The sequence below is a fragment of the Rattus norvegicus genome, chromosome 1, assembly GCF_036323735.1.
Source record: "Rattus norvegicus strain BN/NHsdMcwi chromosome 1, GRCr8, whole genome shotgun sequence".
In the NCBI taxonomy this organism is placed as follows: domain Eukaryota; kingdom Metazoa; phylum Chordata; class Mammalia; order Rodentia; family Muridae; genus Rattus; species Rattus norvegicus.
This window is the reverse complement of record NC_086019.1, coordinates 212,655,346-212,681,923: the sequence shown is the minus strand read 5'-3', so window position 1 is coordinate 212,681,923 and position 26,578 is coordinate 212,655,346. Positions and strand designations below refer to the sequence as shown.

At 50.1% G+C, this 26,578-nt stretch overlaps 1 protein-coding gene across 9 annotated transcripts; it reads left to right on the top strand.

The window, feature by feature from the left end:
- The first annotated feature begins 1,256 nt into the window (after positions 1-1,256).
- On the top strand, positions 1,257-25,424 carry Pola2 (DNA polymerase alpha 2, accessory subunit). Of its 9 annotated transcripts, none has more exons than XR_001835495.3 (18): positions 1,257-1,591; positions 3,360-3,484; positions 5,302-5,393; positions 5,740-5,797; positions 8,850-8,956; positions 11,237-11,430; positions 11,934-12,022; positions 13,383-13,538; positions 14,092-14,154; positions 14,789-14,831; positions 17,472-17,596; positions 18,310-18,348; positions 19,201-19,274; positions 22,152-22,260; positions 22,490-22,596; positions 23,086-23,249; positions 23,592-23,651; positions 23,876-23,975. XR_001835495.3 is itself a non-coding variant. In NM_053480.2 (18 exon segments), coding segments are annotated over 18 exon segments (1,803 nt in total). In that variant the 5' UTR covers positions 1,382-1,512; the 3' UTR covers positions 25,092-25,424.
- Positions 25,425-26,578: the final 1,154 nt, after the last annotated feature.

Sequence of the window (26,578 nt, the reverse complement as noted above, 5' to 3'; positions counted from 1 at the left end):
TCAAACTCGGAGATCTGCCTGCCTCTGCCTCCCTAGTGCTGGGCTAAAGTCATGTTTTTTTTTTTAAAGATTTATTTATTTCTTGTATGTGAGTACACTGTACTGTCGCTGTCCTCAGACACACCAGAAGAGGGCGTCAGATCCCATTACGGATGGTTGTGAGCCACCATGTGGTTGCTGGGAATTGAACTCAGGACCTCTGGAAGAGCAGTCAGTGCTCTTAACCTCTGAGCCATCCCTCCAGCCCCTAAAGTCATGTTTTTTAATGGGTGTTATGAGTACCTGAGTGTAGTGTACCATGAGCATATAGGAGCCCATGGTGCCAGAAGGTGTCAGGTCCCCTGAAACTGGAGTAATAGGCAGCTCTGAGCCACCCCATGAGTCCTAGAACCAAACCCAAGTTCTTTGTGAGACTAGTAAGCGTAACTGCTAGGCCATCTCTTCTGTCCTACTTGGGGTTTCTTGTTTGTTTATTGAGACGGGGTCTCTCTGTATAGCCTTGGCTAGAGCTTGCAGAGATCTGCTTTAGCCTCCAAGCGCTGAAATTACAGGTGTGTGCTACCAGGACTAGTTTCAAACTGTTTTTCTTAAAGGCTCTGTCAGTCCTTCGTTCCATTCTTATGGTGTCACAGGTCACTTGACTTAAGCTAAATCAATGGAGATTTTTGGTTCGAAAAATTAGAAATATATCAGGAAAAGAATGCACGTCTCATTTTACTTTCTAAATACTACCCCTTCAGTGACCTGGACTCCAGTTGCCCACTTTGGAACCTCGACCTGGAAATTCTTATTAATCATCTCTTCACCCTGGATTCACCAAAACGTCACAGGCTCAAGAAAACAGGGCTATCCCCGTGACTGACAATCATAACAGCTATAATAGCCACATTGCCTACGGAAGCCTTAGATCAGGACAAACCAAGGTACAGCAGGATGGAGATCCTGAGGTGTAGGAGGAAGGAGCTAAGTACCCCTCGGGGGCCATGCCGGGCACAAGTTTCAGTCACTACAAGATACAGACGAACAGCGCCTCCTGGCCAAGAAAAAAAAGGGGGGGGAGGGGGGCCAACAGGCATCGCGGATCTTAGCAAAACAGGCGACTCCAGGAGCAGCTACAGTACGAGATCCGGACGCCAGCCACAGTACGAGATCCCGACGCTCAACTTACTTGCCCACTGACGCGCACAGGGCGCGTCCTACGCAGCCGCAATGGGAGGACCCGCGCGTGCGCGAGGAGGGCGGGGTTGAGCCGGACCTCGCGCAAGCGCGCGCTAGGCAAAGCGTTTGGCGGGTTTTTCCTGGCTGTAGCATTCGGAAGCAAGTTTTCTCTCCGGATCGAGACCTCTCGAGGGTTGTTGAAGTATTTCTCTGTGACCTGGTGGTTGGGGTCGTCTGAGGGCTTAGGCCAGGTGGTCTTGTGACCGGTCCCTGTCACCTTCCCACAAAGTGAAAGAATAAGCCTCTGCCGGGCAGATTTGAGCTGAAGTCGGAGCCCTGCGGCAGGCTCCCGGCATGGCCGTGTCCACCCAGCAGCTGGCGGAGGAGCTACAGATCTTCGGCCTGGACTGCGAGGACTCCCTGCTGGAGAAATGTGAGTCCCGACCCGAGGGGATCGCTTCCAAGTTACATATGCTCATGGGGTACCGCTTGGGTCCTGACGAAACAACAGGTGACATTGCCAATAGGAGGCACTGGAAACGTTTGCAGCTCACACCTAGTCATCTGTCGCTCAATGACTTTTCTCATCAGAGTTGTTTTTTTTTAAAGACAGAGTTTCTCTGTAACCCCAGAACTCATTATGTAGACTACTGTGCTGGCCTTGAACTCACAGAGATTGCCTGCCTCTGCTTCCCGAGTTGTTGGGATTAAAGATATGCACCACCATTCCGGTTCATCAGAGTTTTTAGTGGACTGTGCAAGTAGGGATCCCTTTAGGTGGACACCCTCACACAGACATACATGCAGGAAAAACACTAATGCACACAAAGTAATAACGAATAAATTATTTTTTAAAAAAGAAATTGAAATATTTTGAAGACTCTGTCCCTTGGTGCTGGAGAGATGGTCCCCGTGGTTAAGAGCACTTACTGCTCTTCCAGAGGACCAACATTCACTTCCTTGCTCCCAAGGGATCTGCAACTCCCATTCCAGAGGATCCTGTGCCCTCTTCTGGCCACCTCAGGCAGTGCATGCATGTTGTGCACTTAAATACAAGCAAAATACCCATGCATATAAAATAAAGTTTCGGTGTCTTTAGTCCCTATGAGGCTATGAAGTGTGTTCCTGATTTTTGTTGTGGCTGCTGTTGACAGCCGAAGGCAGGTCCACCGCAACTGGCAGGGGTATGTCTTCTGCTTAAAGTGCTTTGTTGATCCCACACCTGAATTCTCCCCTTCCTGATTACAGCAGGCCTCTTCAGAAGGGTACTTGATATCTTAAGTTTTCTTAAGTCCTTTCTGTAGCTTTTTTGTCCTCCCAAATTTAGCAACCTGCTGTTACTGGGATAACTGATGGCCTTTGTCTTGCCAAAGTCGGGGATAAATCCTAGTTCTTATTTTGAATCTGCCACAGTTCGTCGTCTTCTCTTCGATAAAACCTGTTCTTTTAAAGTTAGGTTTACTTATGTGAATGACTGTTTGTCTGGAATATACAAGTGCACCGTGTGAAGGCAGAGCCCTCAAAAGCCAGAGGAGGGAGTAGGATCCTCTGCAACTAGCGACTGCGACTCCTGTGCTGTCAGAAGCACATTCTTGCTGTAGATTCGCTGCCACCACTCCTGGGTTTCCTTGGGGTGGGTTTGCACCCACCGTTTCTCAGCCTTTGACGGCCATTTTCATGTTTGTGTGAGTGGCCAGGACTCAGAACCAGACCCCTTCCTGCTAGATGAATGTCACTGTGGTACCACACTCAGTCTTCCCGGTCACGCCTTCACTTATATATCGAGGCTGGGTCTCTTGCAGCACCCAGTCACTGTTTCAACTAATCTGGTGGCTTGCTCCAGGCATTCCCTGTCTCTACCTTCCACACATTGGGCCTCACAGACACACCACCATGCCCACTGCACGCCTGTCTTCATATTCGTGTGGCAAGCACTTTACCTCCTGGAGCCTCTGGTGGCCTCTGCCCACCCCCACCTCATTTTTCTGTATGGCGCCCTTGAGTGTCTAAGGTACTGTATCCTTCCTTGATCTCTCCCCGATAGTGTGAGCATCCTGTGAGTGAGCGTTTCTCTTGGCTCCATTGACTGCCATGTTCCCAAGGCCTGCGGATGCTGGATAGCAGAGGGCTGCTTGGCCTCTCAAAGTGAGAGCCGTGAGAAATGAATGAGGTTCTTACTCGTCCGCTTCCTCTCCCTACAGTGGCAGAGCTGTGTACTCTGTACCGACAGACTGAGGAGAGGATGGTGAGCGAGCTGATCGCCTTCTGCACCAGCGCAGGGAAATCGTGCCTCACTGGAGAGATCCTCAGTTCCTTTGAGCACGAGGTAAGAGCCACTGTGAGTTTACCGGAGTCATCCTGCTGCGTGGAGGTGTCCCCTGATGAGAAGATGGAAGCTTTGGGGTCCCAGTGTGAGCGAGGCCTGCTCCTTCCTTTCTTTCGCTTCTTTCTATCATAATGTCTTTTGTTTTGTTTTTTTTTTATTTAGTTAGTGTGTGTGTATGTGAGTGTGCATGTGTATACACACCTGTGCTATAGGGGTGAGAGGACAACCATAAAAACAAAAAAATGGTCCTAAGGGCCTGGAGAGATGGCTCAGAGGTTTAAAAAAGTACTGTCTGCTCTTCCAGAGGTCCTGAGTTCAACTCCCAGCAACCACTTGGTGGCTCACAACCATCTGTAATGAGATCTGGTGCCCTCTTCTGGCCTGCAGGCATACAGGCAGGCAGAAAGCTGTATGATGTATACATAATAAATAAGTATTTCTTTAAAAAATGGTTCTTGCTGGGTGGTGGTGGCAGCACACACCTTTAACCCAGCATTTGGGAGCAGAGGCAGGGGATCTCTGTGAGTTTGAGGCCAGCTTGGTCTACAGAGCGACTTCTAGGACGGCTGGGGCTACATATTGAGACTTTATCTTAAGAAAGAAACGTGGTCTCTCCTTCCACCAAATGGGTTATGGAGTTCAAACTCAGGCCGGTAGGCTTAGCAGAAAGTGTCTTTCCCCACTGAGCCGTATCACTGGACCCCCTACTTACTATTTCTGAGCCTTGGTTTTTTTCCTTCTGTTACATTCTAATAACCTTTGTTTATAATGATTGTTGTAAAAGTCAAATGAGGGGAGCTAGAGAGGTGGCTCAGTGGTTAAGAGCACTGACTGCTCTTCCAGAGGTCCTGAGTTCAATTCCCAGCAACCACATGGTGGCTCACAACCATCTGTAATGAGATCTGATGTCCTCTTTTGGTGTGTCTGAAGAGAGCCACAGTGTACTAATATACTTAAGTAAATAAATAAATCTTTTTTAAAAATTTAAATGAAAAAATTTACATGTGGGTGTATGTGAAGCACTTAAAACTGCCTGGTATATGGTTGGTTGAGAATTAGTATTATGTGTTGTTGGTAGACGGTTATGAAGATTTTTAATATTTATTTTCTTTTTTTTTTTTTTTCTTTTTCTTTTTCTTTTTCTCCTTTTTCTTTTTTTCGGAGCTGGGGACCGAACCCAGGGCCTTGCGTTTGCTAGGCAAGCGCTCTACCGCTGAGCTAAATCCCCAACCCCTTAATATTTATTTTCAAATAATATCTATTTCTATTATTCTAATTATGTATATGTGTGCGTGAGTGCAGATACCTGCAGAAGACAGAGGTGTCAGATCTCCTAGAGTGGAGTTACAGGTAGTATGAGCTGGCTGGGAATTGAACTCAGGACCTCTGAAGAGCACTGTGTCGTCTTAACCACTGAGCCATCTCTCTAGCTCTTATGGCAGAAGCTTTTAGTGTGTGTGTGTGTGTGTGTGTGTGTGTGTGTGTGTGTGTGTGTGTGAGAAAGACAGACAGACAGACAGACAGACTCTGAGACTGACTTAGAGACTTAGTCTCACTGTGTAGATCAGGCAGTCCTTGAACTCAGATCCACCTGCTTCTGCTTTGCAGAGCTGGGATTAAAGGTGGGAGTGGGATGATGCTGGGATTGAACCCAGGGCCTTGCATGCCTGGCAAGTGCTTTACCAACTATCCTTTCTCTGCTGACATCCTGAATGCTGTGATTATTTCAAATGGGAAATGCTCCCTCCTCTTCCCCTCTCCCAACCCCCACCAGACCATGGAATAACTTACTCACCATCTTCTATTTTACTCCTCAGGTTCTGAACAAAAAGCTCTCCAAAGCCTGTCACAGTGCCTCCAAAGACAACAGGCACGCAGGAGCCAGAGATATTGTCTCCATACAAGAGCTGTATCCTTGTCTGCTCAAGGACTTTGGGCTAAGCCACATGTGTCACAGAATGCTGCATATACACTTTTTTTTTTTAAAGATTTATTCATTTATTATATATAAGTACACTGTAGCTGTCTTCAGATACACCAGAAGAGGGCATCGGATCTCTTTACAGATGGTTGTGAGCCACCATGTGGTTGCTGGGAATTGAACTCAGGACCTCTGGAAGAGCAGTCGGGGCTCTTAACCACTGAGCCATCTCTCCAGCCCGCATATACACTTTAAAAACAAATTTTGAAAAATATCTAACATTCAGTTTTTCATTGAATCTCATGTAGTTGCCCTCCTTGACCAGCCTTTTCAGAATTGAAGCAGAGGAGGAAGAGGAGACCCTTCTGAGCGCTTACACCACACCCTCTAAGGTGAACACGTGGCGTCTGGGAATTGCATCTGACAAATAACATTTTTTTTTTTTTTAGATTTATTTATTTTATTTATACGTGTACACTGTAGCTGTCTTCAGATACACCAGAAGAGGGCACCAGATCCCATTACAGATGGTTGTGAGCCACCATGTGGTTGCTGGGAATTGAACTCAGGACCTCTGGAAGAGCAGTCAGTGTTCTTAACCACTGAGCCATCTCTCCAGCCCGACAAATAACTTTCTTTTTTTTTTTTTTTTTTTTTTTTTTTTTTTTTTTTGGTTCTTTTTTTCCGGAGCTGGGGACCGGACCCAGGGCCTTGTGCTTCCTAGGCAAGCGCTCTACCACTGAGCTAAATCCCCAGCCCCAGACAAATAACTTTCTTAAAAACATATCCCAGAGCTGTGCAGGGCGGCACACGCCTTTAGTCCACCACTTGGGAAGCAGTGGCTGGTGGATCTCTGTGAGTTCCGGGACAGCCTGGTCTCGACAAACATGAGGTCATGTTGTGAACTAGCATGTGTGAGGAGAAGGTGTTTCTGAGCTGCTCCTACCTGGGCTTTGTCTCTCCACTCCTCCACACTTGTTATCTTGCTTGGTGTCAGGCATACCAAACGTACGCTCACCCCAAGGCTGCCATATCAGACGTACACTCACCTGGTGGCCTCTGGTCAGGAGAGCCAGCCTGTCTGAAGTAGCAGCCTCCTTCAGAGCCTCCTTCCTCTCCCTCTTCCCTGTGTATTTTCTGCCTTATCTTTCACCATGGATCTCGTTCCTTTCTCTCTGTTACAGACACTCTCAGAGTGTGGGCGCTGCTTCCTTTGCTGGTCTTTCCCTAGGGCCAAGCCTATGGAGGAGTCTTTTTGAAAACTAGCTGGAGGGACCCTAAGTCATGTTGTAATCTTTCTTCCTGGTGAGAGGTTTCCTGAGATCTAGGAGTGTAGCCCAGTGGGTACATGTTTAGTGTCTGCAAGGACCCACGGTCCTTTCCCGACCGCCTCCTAAAAAGTCTGAGAAAATGACACAGGTCACACACTGATGCCTGACCATGGCTGTAACAACTATTTATAATGACAAAAATTAGAAGTGGCATATTCTAGCAGTAGACAAGGAGGCATGGAGATTATGAGCTCAGTCAGATAACGTGGGGATTAAGGATCAAGATTGTGCCAGTGTGGGGCTGGGGATTTAGCTCAGTGGTAGAGCGCTTACCTAGGAAGCGCAAGGCCCTGGGTTCAGTCCCCAGCTCCGAAAAAAAGAACCAAAAAAAAAAAAAAAAAAGATTGTGCCAGTGTAGGAAAATGCATACAGAGTTTAAAGATCAGTGTGTAAAATAAAAAGCCGTGGGTTTTAAGTTTAAATTCGGATAACTATTTTAGTATATATTTAGTCGAAAGATATTAAGGTACAATTAAGAAATACTCAAGAATGGTTATTTTAGCCAGGTGTGGTGACACATCCCTTTAATCTCAGGACTTGGGAGGCAGAGGTAAGAGGATCTCTGAATTCAAGGGTAGCCTTGTCTACATAGTGCCAGGACAGCCAGGATTACACAGAGAGACTCTGGTTGAGGAGGAGCATCAGTGTACAGCGCGATCATTTTAGAGGACCTGCCTTCTGTCCCCAGGACCTATGTAAAGTGGATGGGGAGAACCAACTCCATAGCATGGTCCACTGACTCCACACTTGCACTGGGGCACCCGTGCCCACACACATCATGCACACATTCAAATAACAAGTAAACATAGAAAAATTTAAAATCTAGTTTGTCAGCCAGGTGTGGTAGAGGCACATCAGGAGTTGAGGGCCAGCCTCAGCTACATAGTGGGTCCAAGGCCAGTGTGGGCTTTAATACCTGAGACTGTCTCAAAAACCAGCACAGGCTGGAAAGCTAGCTCTTCAGTTACGAGATCTTGCTGCTCTTGCAGAGGACCCGAGTTCAGTTCTGAGCACCCCCATCAGACAGTTCACAGCTGCATGGAACTCCAGCTCCAGGGGTCCCGACGCCTCTTCCGACCTCCTGAGGCAACTTCACCACAGGCACCACCGCAGGCACACGCTCACACTAGGCTCACACTAGTACATATGAAAAAAATAAAATCTTAAATAACCACAAATTTCCAGTGCAACTTCTTCATTTGTTTTTTTGAGTCAGGGTCTCAGAGTTGGGTAGCCTTTGCACTGCAGCTACCAGAAGCTGGGATTTCAAGTATAAGAGCCATCATGTCTTTCTTAGTGATCGTTCTGAGTCTGTTCTCACCTTGGGTCCCACAGTCTCTACCAGTTGGCAGCTTGGTGGCCTTTCCTTAAGTGCACCAACAGGGGGAGCCCTTGAGTCAGAAAAGCTTGTGTATCCTGATCTTGGGCAAGACACTGTCTTTCCTGTTCGTCTCCCGTTGGCCTAGGCTTTTGGGAATGTTAGGTCCTGTGATCGGGTTTCTCCCTTAATTCTGGACTTATCTGGCTTCGTGTTGATAAGCAAAGGAGAAGAAAAGAAAAAGTAAAACAAAACAACAAAAAACCCTAACCAGACGTGACCATTAGTGAGGTGTTTGCTGACTACTCTCTCCAAGTATGAGCTCAACCACCTTATCTGCCTGGAGCTACTCCAGGGTTTAATTGGGAAAATGTGTGGTAGACTTAGCCAAAAGAAGTGCAACGTGGTCCCATCCCTTCTCGGGAGAATGTGTGTGCACAGGTCAAAGTTATGCATTGCCAAACTCTGGTGTTCCTAAATGCAGAAGGTGGGGTAGGGCGGGATGGGGGTGAAGATCCTGAGCACATTGGCAAGTCAGGTGGCTGGCCTGCCCTACTCCTCTGGGGAATGGGAATGTTTGCATTCTTGTCATGGCAGCCTTCGGAGGGCAGAGCGTGTCCCAGTGGGTGTTGGGTTTCTGTTGAAGGTGTGTGAACACAGCTGGAGATGGTTCGAGGCTCCCCGTACCGGCCATGTCCCTTACTGTGCCACTTTGTCCTTTCTAAGGAACTACAGCACTTAATTAGCACCTTGAAGCCAGAGTGAGTGGAATTTCACTTTTTGTCTTGTTTCTAGGGTCCTCACAAGCGAGTTAGCAGCACCCCAGAAACCCCCCTAACCAAAAGGAGTATCTCTACTCGCAGCCCACACCAGCTTCTCTCCCCATCGAGTTTCTCCCCAAGGTACGTATCATAATTGATCCAGGCGCCAAGAAAGCCACGCCTCTTTCTCTGCTGACAAGTTGAACAGCTAGTGACTTATTAACCACCATGGGAGTGGGCCGTCTACTTGGAGCTGACTGGAAAGCCCAAGGTTCTCTGCCTTGTGGAAAGTTACCGTTTTGTAACTTTGTAATCAAGGAGCCTTGCCTTCCTCCCATTTCTTAGGCTTGTTCCTAGATAGGGAGCCGATATCTCCTGTTGAAAACAGCCTGGCTATTCAGAAAGCCAAGGCGTCTGGCGGGTCTGGCCAGTCAAGGCAGATAGGCCCTCACCTGTTTCTACTCGCTTGGCATTTACTTGGATTTCTTTTTGTAATCTGAAGGTTTTTTGTTTTGTTTTGTTTTTTAAAGGAAAAGCATGTGTCTTTGTTTGCAGCATTGCACAACCTGTTCACCTGGTGCCCAGGGGACAGCTGGTTTCTGAGCATTTTCTTCTCCTCACTGCATCTTCTTTCAGAAGCTTAACTGACACTTCCTCATGGCTGCAGCCACTGTGCATAAATCTGCAGGAATCCACAAGTGATGGGTCTCCATTAGAGAGACCCACAGATAAGTGCTTGGCTGAGGAGACAACTGTAGGTCTGACCCATCGGGATGAGGCTCAAACAGCAGTCCGACTGTTTAGGGAAATACCGACATCTGGATCCCTTCTAAACCAAGCAGAGTAAAGGTTTCTCAGTTTTACCTGAGAGAGAGGCTGTGACGGGGGCTACAGCGCTTGCTGCTCTTACACAGCACACAAGTTTGGTTCTCAGCCTCCACTCTGTGTCTCCACAACCATTCCTAAGTCGGTTCCATGGGAGCCGTGAGCTCTCCTGGCCTCTGCAAATACCAGGCACACAAGTGGTGCACACACAGATACACAGGCAGAATACTCAGTGCACACACGAGATACAGATCTCAAAAGGCTGAGAGGCAAGACAGAAGCTCTGCAGTATTAGCCATCAGGGGTCACTGAGTCATGAAGGGCCACTTGGTTCCACTGCCGTCTGCCTGGTTTGGAGAGATCTCAAAACTGCCCTCAGAATGAACTTTCTCGATTGGAAAGGGTGTCTCCAAAACCTATGAGAGTTCAAATAGTTGTGCAGAGCCATTGTGGGAGCTATGCCCTCAAAGCGCGAGGCCCTTTAAATCTCTTTCTATGGCCATGCTTACAGCTGTCCCCTGGGAGCGTCCGATGAGAGTAGAGGGCTGTGACACATGTCCCTTCACGGGTCGAGCTTGGAGAAACTGGTGACTTCCCTGCCTGGTCCCTTTTTAAATGTACAGTAAGAATGACATCAGAGACTCATTCTGTAACTTACGAAAGTAGCCTATAAATTATTTAGGTTGAGGCAACCCGGGAGATAAACATAATTGAGCTCGTTTTCTGTAGCTTATCTGGAAAGAAGGGATGTTGGCAACAGTTCGACCATGCCCTTTGTGAAGTGAGTTCCTACAGAGTTTTAGTGCGCTGAGCATGGTTGCCTCTAGACCTCCCCATAAGCAGTGTTCACAGCAGGAGGGAGGGTTAGAAGTTTCCAAATGGACCAGCAACACTTAAGTGTCCTTGGAGGTGTGATTTACAATCAGAATGGACACAGAATTCATCAGTTGGGGGTTGGGGTTGAGGGCCGCCGTTCCTTCATTTGGTCCCCCTCTTGGAGACAAGGGAAAGTGTCATTAGCTTTGTTGAACTTTTATTTTAGTGTTGTTTGTGCTCTGAACTGTGAGGTTTTTGTTTCTGTTTTGAGGTTGGGTCTTTTGTAGTCTAGAATGTCCTCAAATTTGGCTGAGGATGGCCTTGAGGCCCTGTCCTGCCTTTGCCCTCAGAGTGCTGGGATTGCAGGCCTTGCCACCATGCCTGGTTTCAGCTGTATTGTAGGCTTTTGTATTCGCTCCACAGTCTCTGACCCAGTCACTGTTTCAGGATCACATGGCAGAGAGTGACTCACAGAAGGAAGGGAAGCACTTTAAACTCCTGTTCAGTCAAGTCTGAGTGTGTTTTGTCTTACTTCATTTAGTTTTGATGGAGGAAAATGTTTTTGTGTTTCTGTCCTTAAACTTGTAAGCTTTTGTCTTCTGGTGTTCCTCGGTATCTCATTCCCGAGATTCCTGAAGGAAGGGTCAGAGTACTCCAGCCCCTCCATGTTGATTAGCTCTACAAGACAGCTTGCTTTTTCTCCAAGCCTCCCCACGTCATGTCCCTTTCTCAGGTAGCCAGGCAGGCACGGTAATTCTAATCTGTTCTGCTTCCCCTCAGTGCTACCCCTTCCCAGAAATACAGCTCCAGAACCAACCGGGGAGAAGTGGTCACCACCTTTGGCTCAGCACAGGGCGTGTCTTGGTCCGGGAGAGGAGGCTCTGGAAGCATCAGTCTGAAGGTCATGGGGTACCCAGAACCACTCACCAGCAGCTATAAAACTATGTTTCAGCAGCTCCCGGATATTCGGGAAGGTAATTGGTTTTCTCTTGGACAGTGTCGTGGGCTTACAGCCCTGTGGAAGAGCTGAGAAAAGTGAGGTAACAAAGCCTGGCTCAGCTGGCGGCCTTTGGTCAAGAAGTTGGTAGATGGCTTCATGGGTGCTCTGAGGGTGAAGGGGAAGGACACTGGGTGAGGCTGTAATTTCCCAAGTCCTACCAGCTACCCTAGTCATGGAACACAAGCTGCGAAAGAGCTCAGCTCTTGAATTATGAACACACAAATGCTCCAGGTTATCCTTGAGTTCCCTGCAGTCTAGTGAGGATGAGGTTCCCAGTGATCCTCTGGGACTGCGCCATGCTGGCCTCCCAAACACCAGATGAGTAATTGTGTCAGAGAACAGGCTAAGGCCGGGGGTTCAAACAAGACAGATGTCCGTGGTTCTCGGTCCTGTAGCAGGACTATGATGTTTGGCAGTGGGTTGTTCTTCCCGAGGGGAGTGTGTTAATGGCAACACCCTGTCCCCTTTGCGTTGCAGTTCTGACCTGTAAGATAGAGGAGCTTGGCAGCGAGCTGAAGGAACATTACAAGATCGAGGCGTTTACCCCTCTGCTAGTCCCAGCACAGGTAAGAGTCATGGACGCGTCCTCCATAATTAGTGATATAGGGCTGGAGAGATGGCTCAGCTGTTAAAGGCTAGGCTCACAACCAAAAACATAATTAGTGATACCCTCCATTCCTGAGGTAGCCAAGGAACCAGCCAGCCGCTGCCTCCCAAGGGCTGGGATTGAAAGTGTGTGCCATCGTGCCCAGCTAAGTCATTGCTACTCTCTGACGTCAGTGGAGAAGCCTTTCTCCCGGCCACTGCCGTGCTTCAGTATTAGTCTTGGTTGGCTCCCAGGCAAGTGCTCCCTGGATGGCTCACCAGACTTCTTCCCTCTCTCTTGGACTTGGTCTTACACATAAGCAAGGGTTGAAACCTTGTTTTCTCAGTGCTGGGGCAGATTGCCTGTGGAGAGCCCCCATGGGTAGAAGTGTCCAGGTTTGCAAGGTGAGAGCAGCAGGCTAGGGAGTCTATTCTCACTGCCTGGGTGGTGATTGCTCTGGGCTGAGGACTGTCGCAGGCCAGTGGCCGGCTCTGGCATCTAGATTACACCGTGCTTCTGTTCCGGTGGGTACTGGAGTGTCCAGTACCAGGTGTGTCCTATACCATCCTTGAATGGCCTCTGTCCTATGTTTGTTTCCAGGGAGGAGGGGCCATAAATAAACTTTGTCCCGTAGGAAGTTCTAGAGAAATTGAGGAGGAAGCGTGGGGGAAGGGCCTCACATGAGGGGAAGATTAGACTTAACTCAGTTTGCTCCCAAGAGTGGAAGCCCTACCCAGGAAGCCACTAGGAGAGATTTCAGTCCCGTCTATGAATAACTTCCTCTGGAAGTGGCAGTATGATATCCTGTGTGGTATCCGGGCACTTGGAAACCCATGGCAGGAGGACTGAAAGTTCAAGGCCTGCCTGGGTTATGTAAGAATCTCTGGAGAGAGGCAAGAGCATGAGAGCACCAAGAGGTGCTGTGCATTTGGCTCTGGAGCCAAACTTTTGACCTTTGGGTCCAGGCTTCCCCTATTGTTTGACTGTAATGAAATTATCCTGTTGTTGCTGGGCGTTGCCGTATCGTCCTCACAGGGGTTGTGAAGGTCGAATGAGTTAATGCAGGCCAGCTGAGAACAGTGTGCGGCAGGCTCTGTGAATGATCTATTAATAGCTGTGGTTTTCCAGAAGTGCTGCGGGCTGCAGTGCTGGAGGGGAATTGCCCTGGTTGGGAATGCTCACACAGAGAGCCTCTCAGCACACCTGGTAGGCAGGCGGTGGCCTAGACGCCCTTGAAGGGTCCTTCCACTTTCAATGGTGACACTGTGATCACCTCCCAAAATATATGGCATTTGGGGTTTCACTGTGCCCATTCTTGCGTGGCGTCCTTCCTTTGGTAGGAACCTGTCATCCTGCTGGGTCAGATTGGCTGTGACAGCAACGGGAGGCTAAACAGCAAGTCAGTGATCCTCGAGGGAGACCGGGAGCACTCCTCTGGCGCTCAGATTCCAGTGGACATGTCCGAACTCAAAGACTACTCTCTGTTTCCTGGGCAGGTGAGGCCACAGCCTTCTGGGATGCAGACCCAGCGGTGGGCAGCGGTGGCAGCTGCTTCTTGTCTTCTATCAAGAAGATCTCTGTTGCCCAGAGATCGGGGCATACGGGCCCGCTATTTTTTTTTTCTTTTTGTTCTTTTTTTTTTTGGAGCTGGGGACCGAACCCAGGGCCTTGTGCTTGCTAGGCAAGCGCTCTACCACTGAGCTAAATCCCCAACCCACAGGCCCACTATTTTAGGGGTGTTTTTTTCTCTCCTTAGCTCTGGGTCCAGCTTGTATCACAGCTCCATCTCATGAGGTGTGCGGCTACGGGCAAGGTACCTGACCTTCAAGGCCAAGGCGTCTTCATCCATAAAATAAAATAAAAATTCTTACCTCATGGGATTGTCGTGGGAATTAGGTCATTTGCGTAGAGCATAATTGTAACTGATACGTTACAGATGAAGGGTACCGTTCATTTGTTTTCTGGAAAATGCCCTGCGTTTATAATTAACCAAAGTGATTATCTCACTTACCTCTCCTACTTAGCCGCCTTGTGTTTCTTGTCTTTCAGGTTGTAATTATGGAAGGATTCAACACCACTGGCAGGAGACTTACTGCCACCAAACTCTATGAGGTACAGGGCGGCCCCCTCCCCCACCCCACCTTTGCTTCGGGCCCAGTATGCTCAGTTCTGGTGCAAGAAACTGATCCCTTTCAGTCTCTGGACACTTGTTAGTCGTCTCTGTTTCTAGGCTGAAACCCACCTCCAAGCTGTACGTTAGTAAACTGTCTCCTCCAGAGAGCCAAGGAGCAGGTGTTTTAGGCCGTAAGACCTCACAGGAGACCTCACTTTACTGGCAAACCATGACTGTGCGATGTCCCATTCAAACTTCATTTATAAAAACGGCTACAGCCAAATTTGGCCTCATCCCTGCTCTCCACACAGTCCTCCAGGGAGTTCCGCAGGGTGCCAGGGAAGGCAGCTGGGCCCCCTTCTCTCCCATCCTGGCCTACGTGCCAGTGGCCTTGCATGGGGTGTTTTTTGAGTCTGTCAGTGACTTCCTGTTGCCTGATCTGTCTAGTCTCAGTGAGCTATTTAGAAAAATGGCCAATTCTGTGGGCTCCGGGTTATAACCCCCAAGAGCAAGGCAGAGACACATCCTCTGGTCCTTCTCCCAGTCCTCCCACTGCATACCTACAAGCACGCAGAGCCACCCCTTACCCAAGGACGGCAGGAGCGGGACCTCAGCTGAGCTCTTCTGTTTCAGGGTGTGCCACTTCCGTTCTATCAGCCCACTGAAGAGGAGGGAGGTGAGTTCTGGTTCAAAATTTCTCTTGCCAACAACGGGAGTGATGAACAGAATCCCAGACTGTAGCTGCCCAGGCTCAGGAAGCCACAAAAGCTGTGGGAGTGGCATCCGAGTGGTAAGGACACACCGGTCGGTGGGCACACAGGCCCTCTTCACAAGCCACTGGTGTGTCTGACCCTCGAGCACAGGTAGTCTCGTTATCTGGGCTCTGATGACACAGTGAGAACAGTGACAGCACCAGACTCTGCTTAACATGCATGTGAAGGGAAAGGATGCACACGCTATGACACAAACCCCGTGTCTAAGACCGGAGGAGAAATGGACACCAGTGGGAAATCCTAGATTAGTTGACAGTGACACCAGAGGTAATTCCAGCAAATGTCTCTGGAGGACAATGTTAATATCCGAGAGCTCTGGGAAAAGACACAGGGAAGCCTGGGCGCGCTCTCTCTCTCTCTCTCTCTCTCTCTCTCTCTCTGCAAGTTTATGGCCAGGCATGGTGGCACATGCCTTTAACCCTGTCACCCAAGAGGCAGAAGCATGTGGATCTCTACATTCAAGTCTAATCTGGTCTACATAGGGAGTTCCAGGCCAGCCAGGGCTACACAGTCAGACTCTAGCCAAGGGAGTGGTGATGCACGACTTTAATCTCAGCACTCAGGAGGCAGAGGCAGGCAGATCTGACTTTGGGGACAGCCTGGTCTACAGAGTAAGTTCCATGATAGCCAAGGCTATACAGAAACCCTGTCTCAAAAAACAAAAAAGACTCTGTCTTTAAAAAAAAAAAATCAAGTAATTTGGATAGAAAATGTAAGACAAGGGTTGGGGATTTAGCTCAGCGGTAGATCGCTTGCCTAGCAAGCGCAAGGCCCTGGGTTCAGTCCCCAGCTCCAAAAAAAAAAAATCAAAATCTGTAAACTGGACTTGGGTGCTGCTCAGTGGACAGCACTTGTGAAGCATATGTGAGGCTGTGTTCGATCCCCGCTACCACAAGAAGGGAAGGCATCTTTAAACCGTTCTGTAAGCAAAGTGGAACACGCACCAGTAAAGATTTTCAATGAACGCCAACGCTGGCGTGCGGCCAGTACCCCAGACACGTGATGTGGTGCAGGCATCCTGGGGGATGACCTGGAATCAGGAATGAAAGCCAGGTGTTCGTGACATTGTACACAGCATCACAGAATATCTGTATGAGGGAGAGAGAGAGGCAGACTCTTCCCAGTCTCAGTTCATGGTGGTACTCGTGTGGTAGACTGAATAACACTTCCAGGATCTTGCAAACCTGTACGTACGCCACTTTATATGGTCAGAAGGGCTTTGCTCAAGGCTGAGTGCTAAGATGGGGCTGGGTAGTGTGGTAGCATGCGCCTTTAGTCTTGGCACTTAGGAGGCAGATCTTTGTGAGTTCAAGTCAAACCTGGTCTGCATAATGCTAGATTAGCCTGGTCTATACAGCCAGAGAGATGGCTCAGTGGTTAAGAGCACGGGCCGCTCTTCCAGAGGTCCTGAGTTCAAATCCCAGCACTCATATAGCAAGCACCTCACAACCATGAAACTCCTATTCCAGGGATCTGACACCCTCATACAGACATACATAAGCAGGCAAAACACCAATGTACAGAAAGTTAAAATAAATAAATTATATTTTAAATAGATAAATAAATCATCTTTGGGGTGGGATTATCCAGTGCAGTCACATTGGTCCTTATGAAAATGGATGGCAGAGAGATCAGGTCAGGAAACAGACTTTAGGCTGCTGACTTTAAAGGGGGAGCACAAGTGACCTCTAGAAGTATGGCAGCCTGCTGACCACTTTACTAATGGACTTAGAGTGTCCAAAGCTGTAAGATAGTAAATTGCTTTAAAGCCACCAAGGTTGGGGTCATTCATTCATTTTTTTTTTTTTAAAGATTTATTTGATTTTCGTTTGTTTGCTTGCTTATATGTGTGCCGTGTGTGGGTATGTGCACTTCTGAGTGCAGGTACCTGTGGAGGCCAGAGGGTGGTGTTAAGTCCCTGGGGCAGCAGTCATAGGCAGTTGTGAGCTGCTTGTGTGGGAACTGGGAACCAAACTTGGGTCCCCAGGAGCAGCAATTGTAAAGTAATACTACATGTTAGAAAACATGGGGAAGTGGGGGATTTATTGTATCAGCCACAGGGGCTCGATCAGACTTCAGCTTAAAATACTTCACTAAGAACTGGACAGGGCTTAGAAACCTGAGTTTGGGGTGGGGACACAAGCCTGGCAGCTGTGATGTCCAGGTAGCAGGAATCCCCGGCAGGGTCGCTTGGCGTCTAGGCCTCAGTTGCCCACACTGTCCCACGCACTGAGCCCACAGAGGATCCCTCGCTTCTCCACAGTGTGAGCACACGTCTACTTGATTCTGCCTCCCTATCTGCTCACATCACCCAGGTACACTGCTGGGAATGTGCCAGCCGTGCCTCAGGGTCCTCCCCGCCTGTGCTGGCTCGGTGTTCTGGGGGGAGGGAGGGAGGAGGCTCCTCACCTTGGATTCCCCAGACTTGCCCTCATGGGACTTAATGATGCAAATCCTGTGGCATTTTCCCTCGGTGGTCCTGCTTAGTCCACCCAATGCCTGTTCTCTTTCTCCTCGTGACCTTGCAATGTCTTCTGTCTCAGATTTTGAGCAGACTATGGTGTTAGTTGCCTGTGGGCCTTATACCACCTCTGACAGCATCACATACGACCCCCTGCTTGATCTGATCAGCACCATCAACCATGACCGGCCAGATGTCTGCATCCTGGTAGGTCCCCTGTGTTCAGGAGGGCAGTGAGGATGGGAACGAGGTGGGCCTTAGAAAGGAAGCATCTGGAGGTTGGGGATTTAGCTCAGTGGTAGAGCGCTTGCCTAGCAAGTGCAAGGCCCTGGGTTTGGTCCCCAGCTCTGAAAAAAAAAGAAAAGAAAAGAAAAAGAAAAGAAAGGAAGCATCTGTCTATCCCTTTACAAAGTTTGTTTTCTTACTTTTTGTTTTTGAGACAGTGTCTCACTACATAGACCAGGTTGGCCTTGAACTCTACCTCCCAAGTGCTGGGATTTTGTAAAATCTGCACCTATACCCACTCCATAGCTGCAAGTCCTGAGGCCCAGCACCACTGCCATCCTCCAGTTTTGCAAGATTTTTGCTCTGTCTTGCTACCCTGATCTCAAACTAATCTCTTTTTTATGCTAAAATACTACTGGGAACATAGCGGTCTGTTGTTCTTGCTAGGTGTAGAAAACTGGAAAGAGCCCGCTGTCATTTGGGGCAACTGCAGGGGATAGAGGGCCCTGGGAAGCCCCCTGAGGGAACAGGACTCAAATGCTCCTTGGCCCATCTGCTAACTCCCCAGGTTCTCCAGGGGACAGGTGGAGCTGGGCAGGGAACTGCTCTTAGACACTTTGTCTAAAGGCTTCTGCAGCCGTGGACGATTCTGATTTGTTCTTTGGGTGCTTTCTCCCCACCTCTGTCATTCACAGTTCGGCCCTTTCCTGGATGCTAAGCATGAACAAGTGGAGGTGAGTGCATGGGGGAGGGGCTGGGTACTTACACTCACCCTAGACTCTTAGTTTCCTCTCTGGGAGTCTGTAACTGCGGCAGTCTTCCATCAGCCCAGTAGCTAATGAGGAAAACATTGTCACTGGCCATGTTTAATAAATGTCTTGAATTTGAAGACTCCATCCCACTAGTATACCAGACTGTCTGGAACTCAGGGAGGGAATACCACTTAATACCACTAAACTGCTCAGGCGCAAAAGCAGTAACAAATGCAGGTGGATCTGGGCTTTGACAGTCCCCTGAGAGACTGGCACGCTACCTACTGCGCTAAAGAGGCAGAGACTGAAGCTGTGTTCTGTGACTACTGCTCTAAACTGGTAGGTCACGTGTTAAGGTCCTCTGATTCATAAAGTACAGATGGTCCTTCCTGGGAACTTGGTCAAGGGCCCGGGCCTCCTAGCCTTTGTTGCCAGGTGTTTCTCCTCCACAGAAAAGATTTCAAGGCATTCTTCATCCCAGATTCTCAGCTTGTGTGCAGGAGGATTAATTCTTCCCTTATCTAGACTCCACTCCTTGCAGATGGGCAGCCGTATTCCAACCCCCTCTCCATCCCCCCGCTTTTGTTTGTTTGAGAGACTAGAGCCAGGCTGGCTTAGAATTCGGTCTGTATCGTAGGCTAGTCTGGAGCTCACAGCAATCCTGCTTCACCCTCCTGAGTGCTGGGTTTGCAAAGCTCCAGACTCTGTGCCTGGCTCCCATCTTTCTCATCGTTACCCTGTGTCCACTCAGCCCTTCAGGGTCGTCCCACAAGCTTTAGCCCTGAGTAGACCCCACCTGTCTGCCCCGAGTGCACCTCCTTTCCTTTCTTGCAGAACTGTAAGTTGACAAGCCCATTCGAAGACATTTTCAAGCAGTGCCTGAGAACAGTTATCGAAGGAACGAGAAGGTTAGCATCCCAGACACTGGACAGAACCTGGAGCTTTCTAGGTTCTTTCAGGGAATACCAGTAGGAAACTGAAGCTACTTTAAAGTTGCACTTGTCCCTGTCCCACCAGTGGGAAACTGAAACTGCTTTAAAGTCACAGTTGTCCCTGTCCTTCCTGCCCTTTTGAACTCAGGGATCAGATAGAGCCCTTGAGCTTCGAGCGCTGGGACAGAGGGTAAAAGGGCATCTTTGTAAGTCAGAAAAACAAATGTGAAAGGACGAGCTTCACTTGCTCCCTCTTCCTGGGCTCTCCTCACTTCCCCTTCTCACTTCCCCTCGTATAAGCAGTGACTCCATGGGAATATTCCCAGGGTTGGGGAGGCATTTGATTGACAGTGAAATCCTGAGAGGCCATAAGCCTCTCCTTGCACGAAGGGAATGTTTTGGGGTAAACCCAAGTTCCTTTCCTGAGTCAGTGCTCCCCAGGGTGGTGGATGGCTGCCAGGGGCTAGAGCCATGGGTGGGAGACGAGTAAGGGTGGATCTTGAATCTTCAGCATAGCTGGAAAGACAGGACTGTGAGGCCCCAGCACTGACATCAGCGCTGTGGTTCTAGTGTGGGCCTCACAGCTCCAGGAAGAGTTTAAAGCTAGAGGCAGAGTCACTGGAAGCTGACCCCCCAGTTTCTGTCCTTTTCGTTTGGCTGGGTCAGAAAGAAAATGGAGTGATGGGCGGGCTCCTGGGACTTGTTTTCTCTTGATGATGAACTCATAGTAAACAAACATCCCTGAGGCTGAGCTTTAAAAGCAAACCTGTAACAAAGGTGGTTTTTAAAGGTCTTCCTTCCGCCTTCTGTCCTGAGAACAGATCCAGGTTGATTAGTTGTAATACAACCGCGTGCTGGCATCAGACCTGGAGCCAGGAGACTTGAGCCCTTGGGTGCATCCATCCTTCTCCCTTCTCAAATGGAGGGTTACATATCCTCCCCTCTGCTCCGAGGGCTGCTAGGGCCCAGCTGGGAATGCAGAAAGGAAGTCCTCAGAAGATAACCCCAACCCCCACCCCCGAAAAAGCAGGAGAGGCCCTGGAGCAGCACCCAGCGCTGGCTGGTGCGTCCGACATGAGGTGGATTCTGATTTTGGTCCCTCATCTCATGTGCTATTGATAGCAGTGGCATAAACAAAGAATAGACCGAGCATTGTTACCCCGGGGGCCAGCGCCCAGCGCCACCAGGCACTTTCCTGACTAGTGTGAGCTGCAGGGCAGGGGAGCAGCCCCACCCTGCCAGAGCAGTATAGAAACGGGGCTGGGTCAGAAATGCAGAACCCCAAGCTCTCAGAACTTGGCAGATGTGCACGACCTCCCTTGTAGCAGCAGAGAGCCCTGGTGTGCCTCATTGCTCAAGTGACAGCAGTGAGACCCTCCCACCATGATGTATGAAGTGAAGTTGTGCCACGCTGCACATAGTTGGGATTTTCTTCCTAGCCCCTCCCCCATAGCCAGCTCCAAGCCAAACGGCCTCCGGCCGTTTCCTCCTTAACCATTGCTCTCCTGAAGCTGGTCCTGGAGAGCAGCTCAGTCCCGTGAGATCAAACAGCTGCCCCCCCCCCCCAGTCCTTTGTACCTTTAGAGTTCCGTCACCCCTTCCAACTCCCTCCCTGACCTGTTCACCAGACTCTAGCACCCACATGGTGGACTTGGACAGTGGCAGTGAACTTGGTGACAGAGAGATTGTGAGTGATATGAAAGGTACCTTTGGTCTCGAGAGCCTGGTGGTCTGTTACAATGCACAGGTCCCCAGTATCTGATGGTGTGTCAGAAGTCCCTATGGAGTGGAGAGGCGGCTCAGTGGTGGGAGTTTGGTTCTCAGCACCTGCATCAAGCTGCTGGAAGCTACCTGTAACTCCAGCCCAGACGCGCCAGAGCTCTGTCATTGTTTAAGCATGAGGAGGAAGGGGCTGCAAGTGACAGCTATTGGCTGGTTCCAGGCGTGTGCTCACAGCAACAGTTTACACCTTTTTGCTTTACAGCGGCCGCCTCTGCCAAGGATGACAAGGAAATCAAAGAAATGGGTTTCCCTTTTCTCTCTTGTGTGGTTATGGAAACTGCTGGCCCTGGGAGCCTCAGCTTTTTCTCTGCCCCATGTCGTAACCCTAGAGACTTTCCTGTCCCCATCAAAGGAGCAGCTGCCTGTGCTGCCGCTGTGCAGGATTTCTTTAGCGTCAGTTTGCTGAGCACAAACGGCATTTCCTGACGCCAGTGGGGAGGTGCCTGGCCCTCTGACAGTGTCTGTCTTCAGTGTCCAGCAGACCTGGCTTAGCTCTTTGTTGATGGAAAGGTTTGGGTTGATCTTCAAGGTGTGAGGGCGGCAGCCTCAGGATCTAACCAGTTTGCCTCGCTCTTCCCTGCCCTTACTTGTATGGCCCCAGCCATGTGTCGGAGCCCGCAAGCTACCAGTGCCCTGGGGAGTGAGGTCAGACCTTAGCTCTAGTTCCAGTCCTGAGGCTCCCCCTCACGTAGGATCTCACTCCAGAGCTCAGGCTAGCCCCAAACTCTTAACAGCCCTCTTGCCTCCCGGGGCCCAGGATTCCGTGCGTGTACCTTCCGTGCCCAGCTCTAGGTCACAGCTGTTCCCCTTTTCCCACCAGACAACAGTTCCCCCTGTAATGGTGTCACAAGATCAAGACACGGTGTGTCCTAGCTGTACGCACCAGCTCCAGATAGATAAGTGTCTGTGCCGGGAGGCTGCCTTCCCTTCACAGGGTCTTGGGAGATAGGGTCTGGTCAGCGTGCAGTACCATCAAGTCTCCCTGGGGGACTGCCAGGTAAGGGACACACCTGTGGCCCAGGTCTGCTGACTCAGTTCTGGGCCCTCTTGTGCTCTGTTTTGACCAAGCAGCTCCGGCTCCCACCTTGTCTTTGTCCCGTCTCTGAGGGATGTGCACCACGAGCCAGTCTACCCACAGCCACCTTTCACCTTCTCCGAACTGCCTCGAGAGGACAAGAAGGTACCAGTGCCTGCCCACCTCTGGCCAGCCAGCAGTGGGTGGGGTGAAGACAGCCCTGGCAGTGAGGGCAGAGGAGCCCTCTCAGGATCGGGCAAAGCCCCTAAGTGCCCAGCATAAGTGTCATAGGTTGCTGCACTTGGCTTGGTCCCCAGTGGTCTGCAGGCCCCATCTTCGGTGGGGAAGAGCTCTCTTGTTGGATGCAAGTGTTCATGTCAGCTCCTCCTTTCAGCGAGTGCAGTTTGTGTCAGAGCCCTGCAACCTCTCCATAAATGGGGTGATGTTTGGTTTGACATCCACGGACCTGCTGTTCCACATTGGGGCCGAGGAGATCTGTAGGTAAGAAGACGGCTGACTCCCTGCATCCTGTCCCTGTCATCACCAAGACACCGCCCCCCACCCACATCCCCCATGCTACTTGACAGTCTTGAAACGGAGTTGTGGGAGCCATGCTTGAACCAAAAATGCAGCCTTCTGTCTGCTGAAGGTGGCAGACAGGCAGACAGCTATGTTTGTTGCTGTCACTAGTCTACCGCATGTGAGGCCCCAAAGAGCCAAGTCTGTTCTATCTGATGGAAACACCCAGGCGCTGAAATTCATATTTTTGGCTCTGGTTAAAATCTTTTTTTTTTTAAAGATTTATTTTTTTATGTATGTGAGTACACTGTTGCTGTCTTCAGACACAGTAGAAGAGGGCATCGGACCCCATTACAGATGGTTGTATGCCAAAATGTGGTTGCTGGGAATTGAGCTCAGGACCTCTGAAGAGCAGTCTGTGCTCTTAACCGAGCCATCTCTCCAGCCCGGTTATTTTCTTTACCTTCCCAGTTTGTGACCTGAGCGTTCCAGGGTTCCTCTGTAGGTTTCCCATGGATTTACCAGAATAGTGAACGTGGGGCTCTCAGCCAGATGCCACCGGACCTGGCGCCTAGGCTACACAGTTGGTTTTTCTATCAAACCTTCCTTGCCGGGAGAGAGGGATGAACCAGGAGGTCAGCCCTTGGGTGTGTGCTTTGGCGGGGGTGTGAGACGGTTGCCTGGCTGTGTGTGGTTTCATGGTGCTAGACTTGTCTTGTGTGAGACAGTGTGGGCCCCAGCACCGAGGCCTCCCATATCCTGATTCCTAGGATTCTTCTTTCCCTCTAAGCCCTGTGCCCTGCTGCCCTGTCCTGGGAAAGAGCCAGCTGCTTGCAGTGTGACTCCGAGCTTCCCCTGGAGTTGTCCTCTCTGCTCAGCTTCTCTTAGTTGGCTTGAGTCCGAGGGTCCTCCCAGAAGAGGACTGACTATGAAACTTGGTTCTCCTCCTCCTTCCCATTGCTTTCTGCCTTCCTCAGCTCCTCTGGGACTTCAGACAGATTCAGCCGAATCCTCAAGCACATCCTGACGCAGAGAAGGTGAGTGTCCTGCCAACCCCACGAGTAATTAGATGGGAGCTGTGGACTATTTGACTGTCAGGACCCTGCACAGGGCCACTAGGAAATTTCACCCTGTGGTGACAAACCTGAGTTCTGTCCTCTCAAATGGAAGAATAAAAGCCAGGCCACACTTACGGGCGGTGTGGAAACTGGGAGTGGGAGCCTCACCCAGGGCTCCTGAATTGGCTCTTTCATCCCCACAGCTACTACCCACTTTACCCACCCCACGAGGACATGGCCATAGACTACGAGAACTTCTATACCTATGCCCAGCTGCCGGTCACCCCTGATGTTTTCATAGTGCCATCAGAGCTGAGGTACTTCGTGAAGGTGGGTTTGAACTGACTTTAGTTCCAGAGACATCAGAACCTGCCTTTTCCTTTCAGGTTACCTGGCACTTGCTCTAACTGGGTCTACTGAAAGGGACGGTGTCCTTTCAGGGTCAGCACAAGAGCTGATTGCTGAGGTTGGGGGTGGCAGATAGTCCGTGGGTGGAAGGAAACATGAGCAAGTAGCACACACCCACCTGAGCAGAGCCTAGGTGTCAAAGGGTGAGGGGTACAGGCCACATCGAGGTGACCTGGGAATGTGTTGCCTGTCTGCCTGCCTTCCCCTGAATTCTGGCCTGACCTCCCCATGGCCTTAGCCAACCGTACTTTAAAGAAGCTCTAAATCGGGGTTGGGGATTTAGCTCAGTGGTAGAGCGCTTGCCTAGCAAGTGCAAGGCCCTGGGTTCGGTCCCCAGCTCCGAAAAAAAAAAGAACCCCCCCCCCCAAAAAAAAACGAAGCTCTTAATCTACAGGCCCAACTGCCTCAGTATTGACTCCCTCGCAGGGAGTCCAACACACCAGTTTTTTCAAGCTAGGTCCAGTCCATTCTTAAACAGTGGTTTGTCTGCTTTTCAAGGGAGGGAGCGTTTTGAAGTAGGGTCTCTACAGCCTGGAGTGTTCTAGAACTCCTGACTTGTCCTGCCTCAGCCTTGAGCGCTAAGATTACAGAGTGTGACACCCATTTCAGCTCCCAGATATGTCCTTCATGTGGGAAACAAGCACGTGTTGGGTTCAGCTTTGCCCCTCAAGAATGGGAGCTCCTTCTCCCGAGAGGCCACTGCATTCTTTGTTCTGCCCCAGAGACTCTCCACTTACAAGTGAACATACTTGCCTGCGTGGTTGCCTTTGTTTCTGTTTTCTAAAACACAGTGTAAGATTCTGACAATATTACACCCAGTGAAGGCCTCTAAACCCGGCGGCCTTTCTTTCCCAGGACATCTTCGGCTGTGTCTGTATGAATCCTGGACGGCTCACCAAAGGACAAGTGGGCGGCACCTTTGGCCGCCTCTACCTCAGGAGGCAGCCCAAGGGCACGGACAGTGAGGGGAGGCAGGGGCTGAGTGTGGCTGCGCAGGTGGTCAGAATCTGAGTCTTCAGCCTGGGTTGTCTGGCCTCACAGACACCAAGAGTCCAGGTACGACCCCCTGGTGACCAAACTGTCAGGGTACCTGACAAGGATCTGGCCACAAGGTCAGGACTTCAGGGCTGCGCCATCCGATCGCAGCCCCCGCTGCTCCTCACCCCACGCAGCGGGGCCTTGATCTGGATCATGCTTCTTGCCTCTCTCCTGCTTCACAAGATAGGTGTCCAGACGTGAACCATCTATGGAGACAGCCCGCCCAGAAAGGCAGGAAAACATTGTGATTTTCTGTATGAAGCAAACAGCGTGTGGAGAAATAAAAAAATTTTTTAGTATAACTGATTTTAATCTTTTTTTTCCTGAGTAGTGTCCTAGGAATGTTGTCTACTTGACCTATGTCCAGAGAAGGCAGAGCTTTGGTCCAGCCCTTTGGAACTCTTCCAGCCTTACCCTGTATCCTCCCAGAGTCCCCAGGCTACAGTTGCTGAGGAGGAACCGGGCTGCAGAGCGAGCAGCTGGCAGCCTGCCTGGCTCTCCCTGTGCTGTGTCTCGTGTACCGCAGCTCACGTTGCTGTAGCCTCAGCCCCACCTCTCCATCTGGAGGAGGCAGCCTTGATAGGCCTTCCGCTGTAGTCAGTGGTCACTCTCTGCTGGGTTCGGCAGTAACTTTGACTTGCCCATAGCCCAGAGCTCTCTGGTAAGGTCAGGATTCCCGGGACACTCCCTGTCCATATGTTCTGGCCTCTGGGGATAGACTGAAAGATTGAGTTTGGCACAGATTTCTGCCCCATATAAGCAGGCTGTCTTGCCTCACAAAGACCAGGAGGGAAGACCCAGCTGGCAGGCCTGGGAAGTGTGAGGGGTAACCTTGACTAACATGGGACCTTACAGAGCCAGCCTGTGCTTCTCACCTCTGATGGGAGGAGGCATCAGGGAACAGGTTGCCCCTCCTGAGAACTGCTTCTTTCACCTTGTGTGAAAGTGCTAGGCTGGGCATGGTGGCTGCACTGCTGGTCTTATGTCAACTTGACACAAATCAGTGTTATCTGAAAGGAGAGAACCTCAACTGAGAAGACACCACCATAAAATATGGCTGTAGGCATATCTGTAGGGCATTCTCTTAATTAGTGATTGATGGGGGATGACCCACCCTGTTCTGGGTGGGTGCCATCCCTGGGCTGGTGGTCCTGGATCCCATAAGAAAGCAGGCCGAGCAAGCCATAGGCAGCAAGCCGCTAAGCAGCACCCCTCCATGGCCTCTGCATTAGCTCCTGCCTTCAGGTTCCTGCCCTGCTTGAGTTCCTGTTCGGTCTCCTTCCTTTCTCCAAGGATGAACATCGATATGGAAATATAAACCATATAAACCCTTTCCTCCCCAACATGCTTTTTGGTCATGGTGCTTCCTCAGCAATGGACACCCTAAGGCAGTGGGGTATCTCTTTAATCCCAGCATAAGGGAGACAGATGCAAGGAGATCTCTCAGTTTGAGACCAACC